At 40.2% G+C, this 10818-nt stretch overlaps 1 protein-coding gene and 1 pseudogene across 2 annotated transcripts; one reads left to right on the top strand and one right to left on the bottom strand.

The window, feature by feature from the left end:
- Positions 1–116: 116 nt before the first annotated feature.
- LOC121318719 lies at positions 117–2994 on the bottom strand (annotated as a pseudogene).
- Positions 2995–4483: 1489 nt separating this feature from the next.
- Positions 4484–9342, top strand: rab9b (RAB9B, member RAS oncogene family). 2 transcript variants are annotated; one of them, XR_005950629.1, is made up of 3 exons: positions 4484–5127; positions 5882–6670; positions 7843–9342. XR_005950629.1 is itself a non-coding variant. In XM_041255699.1 (2 exons), the coding sequence occupies exon 2, from the start codon at positions 5923–5925 to the stop codon at positions 6529–6531; it is 609 nt and encodes a 202-aa protein (XP_041111633.1). In that variant the 5' UTR covers positions 4484–5127; positions 5882–5922; the 3' UTR covers positions 6532–9342. The 2 variants fall into 2 exon arrangements, 1 of the variants encoding a protein (XP_041111633.1); XM_041255699.1 differs by having other exon boundaries at positions 5882–9342.
- The last annotated feature ends 1476 nt before the right edge of the window (positions 9343–10818 follow it).

Here is a 10818-nt window from a genome sequence, read left to right as displayed (position 1 = left end):
GCTGTAGTTGTAGGATGTATTTCAAATGTCTGAAGATTAACAGAAAAGTTTCTGTTTTCAAATAAGTATTTTTTATGTATGTGATAACTGCGAGGGTTTACAAATAAAATGTAAAAACAAAACAAAATGGGCTTGGTTTTTTATTTGTCTTTTTTTTTATTTTAAAAGGATTTTACACACAGTGCCACACACATGAGCAGTAGCACTATCATTGAACATGCCTAAAACATACATATAAAAAAGTGTATAAAAACAGTAACAGATTTCATGATACACGCATCACTGCCCGGTATTTATTATTTCAGGTTCTGTGCACAGATTGCATCAAGATACCTTGCATCAAATACTGACCGGAGAGTTACTGGTTTGGATGTAGCCTGCCCACGACTGACTAGCAATTGTGGCTGATTTTGGCACAAGTTATGTATGGCTCCTCCAGTTTGGTGTAGTCATGGGTGTAGGCTAAAATGCTCTCTTTGGTTTGCGTGTTGCCTCAGACTGGCAGTTCTGAATCATGGATCTGGGTCTCAGTGACGCCTGCCCCTCTTCATCATCATGTCATGGATGTAATCCCACAGTTTCCCAGGGTCTGTCTCGTTGTGGAGAATCATGGCCTCCAGCCCCTCTGCCTGGTCCAGGCTCTGCCAGTAGTCCTGTGGCCACATCTGCATCTAACTGAAGCAATAAACCAGAACAGGCTTTATTTTCAACACCAGTTTTCATTGCAATTTTGAAATGACTTTGGGTGTTCTTTAGGTTACTTGAATAATTACTACTTTTCTGTATCCAATTCAAGTTTACCATTATATTATTTGTTCAATTTTAATTTCAGTTTTAACTCTAATAATGCTTTCCACCAATAATCCATATCATTTGAAGGTGAATCAGGAGACAAATACAGGCCTATCTATCATTCTCTGTGATGTTTTCCACATTCCCATAGCCTGGTCTGGGCAACGGGCATCCCATGTGGCTATTTGTGGCAATCCTGGACTCTGGGGGTGGCATATTTAGCTGTGCCCTCTTGTGGGCTCTCTCTGCCACTTGCCTCTCATTCTCCTGGTCACACACAAAACACTCAATGCCATTGAGATAGTTGGGTTTGCTTATATCGTTCATCCCCTACTCTCGCCTCTCCATGCTGTCCACCAGAAAGTAGTTGGTGATCCCCCCATGCTGCTTGTACTTCAGCTAGAGCAAATATTCCGTGTCATTCCAATCCAGAGAGAGCAGGAAGTCTGCCAGGTCCTTCGGAGAGTGGAAGTCGTCGATCAGGACGATGGAGTGGTTGTTGGGCATCCAGTCTGAGACAGAGAGGGAGCCGCGGTACATGGGCCGCCACAGCTTCTCCGTCATGTAGTCGCTGCAGATACCATTCTCCAGAGCCAGGTGGAACTTGTAGCGCGAGACGAAGCTCATAAACTCGCCATCCTCCATAGTGGCAGTAGAGGTGTCCTCCAGTCTCTGGCTTGGAAACTTTTTGTTGTTTAGGCACTTCCCGTAAGAGTCAATATATGGAGAGTAAAAAAAATAAATAAATAACATTCCAGTATTTAGATCTACTTCAGCTGGGCTACAATGATTTAAGATTACTGTACAAAGAAGAACGCTTGTCTACATAGACACTTTTACATTCAGAAGGGGGGGGGGGGGGCTTATAATCACAAGTTAATGAGTAGTTTTGTTTTTAACACTTCTTTGTTGATGTGCAGAGCCTTGCAGTCTACATACTATTTTTGTGCATAGATTTTTCTGCTTGTCTATTTTCTGCTTGTTTATGTTTATCTTTTATTTGGAAGTATGCATACGCTTACATAAGGAATGAAAGATGCACAATTGCAGATTGTTATAACAGAGTTTAAAACACCCACCTACTTGCTATTAATAGCTCTGTGAGCATAGTAATCTGTGAGTGCACATTGAAGTGATTTTGGAACAGCCCTTGTCATTGTCCCCTCCACAATTTTGACCAAAAACAAGAGCAAGAATATAGTATATGCATTTTTTAATCTTCTCTCTTGGCTTATATGAATAGCATATAAATGCATACAAACTACAAAGCATCAATAATAGAAGGAGCATTGACTAATACATCCACTCAATGCTAGTGTCACAGCTCTGTGGTGACCTAATGCTGGGAAAGATAAAAAGGAAGCTAGAACTTCATCTGTCAGACAGTGAGGCGAGAGCCCCTAGTAAATCAGAGTTGATGACAAGGAAAAGAGCAGCTAAACTTCACCTGGATGTGCTTCATGAGCTCCTGAACATATCTGTCCCGGTCAGAGGGCACGTCACAGTGAGACTGCACGTAGAGCACCGGAGTCAACCCATCCCGTCTCCAGCAATTCTTCTCCTGTAGCGAGACCGCAGGCCCAGTCAGATAGTCCACGGAAGGAAGCCAGTGCAAGGAGAGAGGATAGTCAGACTCCCATCTGAAGGTGGCAGTGCAGTTAAACAACCTGATTCCAGGACAGTGTGACAGTATGCAGTTGTTCATGGGTGATTCTTCGTGGAAGAGCACCCAGGTCTGGTGGGGTAACCGCGGCAAGGGGGCCTCATATGCACGGAAATCTGTCCTGTAGAAGATAATGGATTTGGTCTATTTGTGCAGCTGCACCTTCCTGTTTTTGGTGAACAGGCAGGAAGCTCTGAGGCAGTCGATTCTCTCAGTCTGACTGGGAAAATGGGCAAAGAGGCTGGCACTTCACCATAGAATGATGGGCAGCTCCTTGTTGCTCCTGCTGTTGTTGTTGCCAGGGCCTGTGTATGTATTTAAAGCCCCAAACTCCAGGTCTGAGAAAGCACTGGCTGGCTCAAATACATCCGTTTCCATGGTGTCTTGGTTCAAGTGCCCTCGGGACAGGGCGAGGACTCTCCAGCATCCTGCAGGTTCTTTGGTGTTTTGCATCGCCATCAGCAATGAATCCGTAACCCTAAAACCGAACATCATATAGTCTTATGTGTTGGTGTTTTTTTTTGTCAAATGAAGGCACTTAAAAAAAATAATAATTCACCTTAACATTAAAGTCCCTCATTTTATTGTAATGGGTTTTGTTTTTACTTTTATTAAGATGAATCCATTTCACCTGCCCCCAGACTATAAATTCACTTCCTGTGTAACAAGCAATTTGGACCCCACCTGACTGTGAAAGTGAGGTGAATACCTTCTGAAGCTGAATTACCTCTCTAACTGCAGGCAAACACCGTACCCAAATCCTGTGAAACACTGTGTAGTGCTTAGGCAAATAATTCCACCCTATCTTACCCCTTATTTACATTAACAACATGTTATGATAACTAGGATTACATTATCGCTCATTTGAGAAACCCCCTTTTTCTTCAAACCAAGGTTCAAAGTTTAATTCGTTGGGTCACGGTTGAAATAATTATTTAATAGCATGAAGACATTTACAACATTAATATTATTTAGACAACCAAGAAAAACTTGGCATACAAATCTAATTTAAAATCCATTTTGCATCTAGCTGCTATAGTCCAGCATGTTCATGCAAATGACAGCATAACACTAGGAAGGCCCAGCACCTTCACAGCAGTGTATTGCCAGAAAAACAGAAGGAAACAGATCACTAGATGATTTTTCTGGATGTTACTTCTCTAAAGGTACCTTGACTCACCTAGCCCTTATTACAGCCAGCTTACCCGTGGCAGTTAGAAGTGAAGAGCAGCTCATTTAAGGGTACATGGGAAATATATAAGTTCTAAGACATAAGAACATAAAAGTTTACAGAGGGAGGCCATAACAACCACTCGAGGGCATAAGAACATAAAAAGTTTGTATTCGGTCTTGCATGTTTGGTTGTTAGTAGCATGATTTAGCAAATTGTATCAGCTTACATGTTCCCATGTGTTGCTACAACTGTTTACGTAAGGTGTGTGTACTGGTAAACCAATCTACATATGAGCAGGAGGATTATGGGAAATGTTGTTCTGACAGGCCCATGCAGGTACATGGGAAGCCATTTTGAGGCAGGGAATGAAATTTAAAAGTTTAAAACACTTTTAGAATTTTGAATGCTTAAATGCAATTTACGTAGTCTTCTTTAACAAAGACTGAACAGATTCAATTCTTTTAGCCTGTCTGCATATGACATGCCTTATATATATATATATAATTCTGGTCGCTCTATGCACTCTTTCTAGAGCAGCAATATCTTTTTTATAGCGAGGTGACCAGAACTGCACACCATATAAATATGTTACCGGGTATCAGAATACCCCGTGGTTTTTTACACTTTCCTATGCTTTTACACTTATAAGGGTACTGAACTCTTAAAAACATGAAACGTGTCGTAATTTTCAACACCGATGTATCATTTTAAAAGGTATGTCGCAAAACTCAAAAGACAAAGTAAAAAAAGATCTACCATTTTACTCATGTTTAACTATTTTTTTTTTTTTAAAGACAGCAACCATACCACGTTTTATCAATTAATAGAATTTATGTCTGTGCATTAAATAAATAAATAAATAAATAAATAAAAAGTGGCGTATTACATTTTCGTTCTTCACAGATTTACATCAACAGGAAACAAAACCGCGTTTTGCAAATTAAATCGCACCACAAAGCGTCATGGCAAATGCTATTAAAAAAAAAAACCCAAACAAACAAAAACAACCCACAATATCTATATCAAAACTAAATATGAAAGCTGTACCGCAAAAGTCAATACATTATAAATTATTTGATCCGGTACTGTTAAATCTCAATTCTCCACGCATGCGCCGCTCTGCAACAGTCAGTAGTACTGGATTGAGGGCAGGAAAGGAAGCAGCACGTATATTTCACTTGTGGCAATGGAATTGGCAATGCAACATTAAACTAGACAGTACTGGTATGGAGTGGTTGGGTTAGACATACAGAGTACATGTAATTATTTTGAGCGTGTGTTTTGTTTACTAGTGGACGGGGTTGTATCGCCCTCTAGCACCAGGTTTTGATAAAATCAAAAGCACAACGAGCGCGCCCCCGACGAACGTCAGGGGCGCGCTTGATCTGGGAGTGACGCGGCTGCGCGGCACCTGCAGTTCGGTTAATAAGAAAAAGGGTCAGCACACCAAAAAAAAAAAAAAAAAGTAACTGAAATCGCTGTCACTCAGGTGCAAGAGGTAAATTAACATTTCTTTAACAAATAAGTTAACTGAGTCATAATAATTTCATCTCAGAGAAAATACTGTAGTGATGAAGCCTGGGCGTGTTATGCTGGTACTTCACTATTCAGTCAGTTTCGTTGTTAATAGCATGCATGTAACAGTGAACTTTCAATTAAGTGCATTGTTAGTTATAACTGTGTCAATTATTATTTTTATTTTCGATGTATTTTGTTCTCTCACAGTACGCGTGCGTTGCTGAAAAACCGTGGCCTCGAAATAGTGAGCATTTGTAAACATTACGCATCTGTTCAGAAAGCGTTTGCTCAATTGGAAGCCGGGTCCTCAGATTGGGATAGTGCCCGGGAGAGTGGGTGCTGCCAGGTCGCAGATAAATCTCGGTTCCTTAATATCTTAATCTGTAATTGCTGTTCCTAGTCAGCAGGACAATGCTTTAGAAATGACATGAACATTAAGGAAAACCAAAAGAATACCTAACGTTTTGAAAAATTCGCAGCTATATTTATTGGACATTATATACATATATATATATATATATATATATATATATATATATATATATAATATATATATCTTTATATATATATATTTTTTGAATAAACGTAAAAACAATCTGGGCACAATAAGAGAAACCACAAATGTTAATAATGTTAAAGCATTGGTTTGTACTCTTTTGAATTGTAGCTTCTTGAATTATTAATTTCACATTCGTGTACAATACCATAGCGATTTAAAATGAATTGTTTTTTAGGAGGCTGCAATTTGGAGACTGATTCCCAGTCAGCTCCCATTATGAGCGGAAAGTCGCTGCTGCTGAAAGTGATCTTGCTGGGGGACGGCGGGGTGGGGAAGAGCTCCCTGATGAATAGGTACGTCACAAACAAGTTCGACTCGCAGTCCTTCCACACCATTGGGGTGGAGTTCCTGAACCGGGACCTGGAGGTGGACGGGCGCTTCGTCACACTGCAGATCTGGGACACGGCGGGGCAGGAGCGATTCAAGAGCCTGCGTACTCCCTTCTACCGCGGGGCCGACTGCTGCCTGCTCACTTTCAGCGTGGACGACCACCAGAGCTTCGAGAACCTGGGCTGCTGGAAGAAAGAGTTCATCTTCTACTCTGACGTGAAGAAGCCGGAGAGATTCCCCTTTGTCATCCTGGGGAACAAAGTGGACAAGAGCGAGAGGCAGGTGACCCCAGAGGAAGCCCAGGTCTGGTGCCAGGAAAACGGCAGCTACCCCTATTTCGAAACGAGCGCCAAGGACGACACAAATGTGGAGGTGGCGTTTGAAGAGGCTGTGAGGCAGGTGCTGGCTGTGGAGGAGCAGCTGGAGCACTCCATTCTGGGCAACACCATTGACCTCCATGGCAACCGCAAGGCTTCCTCTTCTTCCTGCTGCTGAGACTGAGTGGACGGCGCCTACCGTCAGCTCCCCCTCTGTCTCTCTCAGCTCACTTTGTTGGCTGCTGCTTTACCTTGGCTGCTGGAGTTGTTTAAGAAAAGGGTCAGGGAGGAAGCATCTGATGTATTCTGTGATACAGGTCTGTATTTTTAGGTAGGCCCTCCGGCTGTGGAGTTAATGGCCCACCAGTTCAACGTGGCAGGGTGCTTCAAAAATGGATATGTGGAGGCTGCAAAACAGTATAGAATAAATGGCTGATCTGGAACCACTTCCTAGCCTTCCAAGCATATACTCTCTTGTTACTGGCAAGTAAAATTATATAATAAATGTAAGCTGTTTGAGATATATTGGATCGGAGACAGAATAAAGCCAGACGAGGATCCTGTTTTTCATTGGTACAGCAATGGAAAAGTTTGCTTTTAGAGAGAGAATTCCAGTACAGCCTAACTCTCTACTAAGAACCCTTCTGAAAACCAACCCAGTCTGATAGCCATTGAAGAGCATCTTCTCCCTGTCTTTCTGTTCATAGACCCCATGAGCTGGACTGAACTGCTATTTTTTTTTCTGGCCTTCTAAGCTAATAATGATCGACCTGATCTGCTGTGGCTACCAGATCTAAAGATGGGGTAACCAAGTTAAAATGGCTCGGTAATTTATACGTAGAATCAAGTCTTGCTTTATTCATTCTCCACTTTGCTGCTGTTAACAAGACTGTATTGGCAGCTGGCGTGGCTTTTTATGCACAAGTCAGTAGTTTGTATCAGGCAGGGATATTTAAAGGGAATTTTTTAGCTGGCAATCTTGAATTTTATAGTTTTGCTTGGCATTGTGTTTGCAAAACTTTTTGCATTTTATATCTTTTTTATTTAAATAATTGTTTGCAAGGGTTGTAAAGTGACTTGGGGGGAGTTTCAAGCTTTTTCATATTTGACTAAACCTAAACTTGAAATTTGTTAGTTACTTTTTTTTTTTTTTTTTTTTTTGGTCTGTGAAATGCTTGGAACTATTTTATCCAGATACTAGCAGTGTGCTAGGCATTGTTGTATTTATTAATCAAGTAAATGGTACAGTGGGTTTCTCCATATAAATCACAGTGACATTTCAGGTGATAAAGGTATGTTTACATTCCATATTTGTCTGTACCATTGTATGCCTAACATGAAACCAGAAATAATGAGCCAAAGTACCCTATGGTACACTGTGATCAAAACTGTCATTTTAGGCCTTGCATTGTTGGTCCTATTTATTTGACTCCTTCCCTTAAGATAGATAAACAAGACTTTTAAAATTCCATTTCACTGTTTATTCCAGGTACCTCTTCACTAGATAAATGGTCCAACCGCAGCTAGGCCACTGGACAGAATCTGACAAACAGCAAAGGAAATGATTGACATTTCAAAGATTTGATCTGTACTTACAAAAACACAAGATTTGTATTGCTACACTAAACGCTTATGTTATAACCTTGACTCCCGGCTGTGCCTGCCCCTACCTTCAAGTTCGGTTTCAGTAGTTTGAGGTTATTTGCTGATGTTTTGGATTTGCTTCAGTACTGAAAGTAAATGTAATATTTTTTGTGAATTCTTTTTACCTATGTCTAACAGTGGTCCTGTATAAATAAAGAAGAGGCTAAACTAAAAAGCAGTGGACTTCTGAACTAGTCTTAGATTCTGACAGGGTAGTCTTTGTCATGTGTGGTCCTGTCAACGTTCACAGGTGTCCTTGTAACTAAAAGCAGACTGGGGTGATGGTGTGATACGTTCAGTCCTGTTATAATCTCTATCCTATAAATGTTATCTCCAGAATCTGTTACAGAAGCCACAGAAAACATAAAGGACCTGTTATATTTCAGTTTAGCAGTGTGTAACTTGTAACTCTATCCTCTTTTTTTTCTGCTTTGTGCACAGCAAGGATGAGAGCGCACGTCATTGTTATTGGATAAACTGTTCATTACAAATGGATGTAGCACTAAAAAAAAAATCATGAAAAGGAAATGTCAATTAATATTTTTTTTGTATTTCTACTTGTAGATAATTTAGTATACGAAAGTCTGTCTTCAGAGTTATAGTCTCTTAAAGCATGGGTGTATTCTATTTAATGATCTAAATACAGCCAACTCAAATTTCAGATTTAAATGAAGACTGTACGCTATTTACACTACCCAAATTATGCAGGATCAACACATTTTGATGGTAAATAGCAATCTGATTTTCTCAATTCATGCTGACAGTGTTTTACACAGGTAGTATGAATATAATATAGAGGGTGCATGGGTCCTGCACCCTCCTCCTCAGAACCTAGGATTTTACCCTTATTTTTTAAATGGTTAAGGAATGGAAATAAGACTTCTGTTGCATAGCAGTTTAATCCACTTGTGGTTTCATTATGAGTATAAGACAACATACCTGAGCTTATATTAAAACCTGGACTCGGTGAAACTGCTATCCAATAGAAGTCTTATTTCTATCCCTGTGGTTAGGTGGAACAAAGATCTGATCTGGAAGAGGCAGTATTGCCCACTTGATATAGATCATTAAAATAGACCCTGCAATCTGAGTCTGTCCTTTTTGATAGCTTGCTGGGATGGGTGTACTGTATGTGTTGTGTCTTTTATTGTGTTTTTTTTTTCTGATCCATTTGCATTCAGTGTTCATTAGGCCCTATTGCTAGGGCTGCACTAGTGACGTCAGCCCCTGATGGGCTACGGATTGAGGATAACTGAACTAAACTTCACATCCTCTGTCTTACATAACTTCAGGACAGATATTACTAGTGTGGTATTTACTGCCATGCCATGGTGCATATTTCAAACATACTGATCCATTTTTGCATTCCAGTGGGGTCATTTAGTGCCCCTATTTGCCCCTAGGGACCCTGGCAAAACGTATTGTGACCCTTCAGGACCTGATTTGAAGTATATAATTAAACATTCACATCCCCCTCCTGGAGTACTTCATAAGTCAAAAGATTTTCTACAAATTATTTATGCCTGTGGTACTAGACATGGTGACTTTGGTCCACAATTTATATAATATATATATATATATATATATATATATATATATATATATATATATATATATATATACACACACACACACACACACATGCCAATCTTAATTTTACTGTGCATTACAAATATGTCAAAGTTGCAAATGGGATAGTGTACTCATTGTAACAATGAGGAAGACTTCTGTGCTGAAGGTGGCAAAGTTACTAAAATATCACACTACAGACCAAGTGCAAAGCAGGCCAAATAATGACATTCTCTGTTAGTAAAGCTAATACCACACCAGCTGTTCTGCATCGATGTCCAAATATGGTTGACGGGTAGTGTTTATATGAAACTGAATGAGGGTTCTTAAATGCCAATTTGAATTATGTACATTTAAAAATAATGTCATATAAATGGAGCACTAAAAAGATAGAAAGTTTGTGGGAAGATAGAAGTTTTGGGGGAAGCTGAAATACAGCTGGTGTGGCACCTCTCCAAACCTTAGAGTCAGTCTCAGTGTGTTACAGGTACAGTGTCACATGGCCGTCACTAGACATGCTGTATAAGAAGTGATGTTGCTAGTGTGGAGCCGTTCATTGCACTAAAACGGACCAGTCTTGTGTTACATACCTAAGAGTGTAGTGCTTTTAAATCAAAGGAATACAAAATAAACTGTTCAAAATGCAAAGGTGTACATTGTTGTTTACTATTTTCCCCAGAGCAGATTTCATATATACAGTGCCTATAGAAAGTCTACACCCCTTGAACTTTTTTCACATTTTGTTGTGTCAGTGCCTCAACGTTTCATGCATTTAAATGAGGATATATTTTTTCCACTTATCAAAGGCCTTGAATATCCCTTGGAGCATGGTCAAGACGATTATTAAGAAGTGGAAGGTGTATTGCACCACCAAGACCCTGCTTCGATCAGGCTGTCTCTCCAAACTGGATGACCAAGAAAGAAGGAGACTGATCAGAGAGGCTACCAAGAGGCAATGGCAACCTTGCAAGAGCTACAAGCTTTTATGGCCAAGACTGGTCAAAGTGTGCATGTGACAACAATATCCCAAGCACTCCACAAATCTGACCTGTATGGTAGGGTGGCAAGAAGTAAGCCATTACTCAAGAAAGCCCACCTTGAATCATGTTTTGAAGTATGCAAAAAAAACACTCAGGACATTCTGTAGCCATGTGGCAAAAAGTTTTGTGGTATGAAGAAACTAAAGTGGAACTTTTTGGCCTAAATGCAAAGCGTATGTTTAGCGCAAACCCAACATAGCGCATCACCCAAA

Source organism: Polyodon spathula, chromosome 7 (assembly GCF_017654505.1).
Source record: "Polyodon spathula isolate WHYD16114869_AA chromosome 7, ASM1765450v1, whole genome shotgun sequence".
Taxonomy (NCBI): Eukaryota; Metazoa; Chordata; class Actinopteri; order Acipenseriformes; family Polyodontidae; genus Polyodon; species Polyodon spathula.
Note: the sequence above shows the minus strand (reverse complement) of the source record. Positions and strands in the feature narration are given on the sequence as shown.

What these genes read in the sequence shown, in the direction of transcription:
- rab9b (XM_041255699.1), top strand. Translation starts at nt 5,923, where the DNA reads ATGAGCGGAAAGTCGCTGCTGCTGAAAGTGATCTTGCTGGGGGACGGC.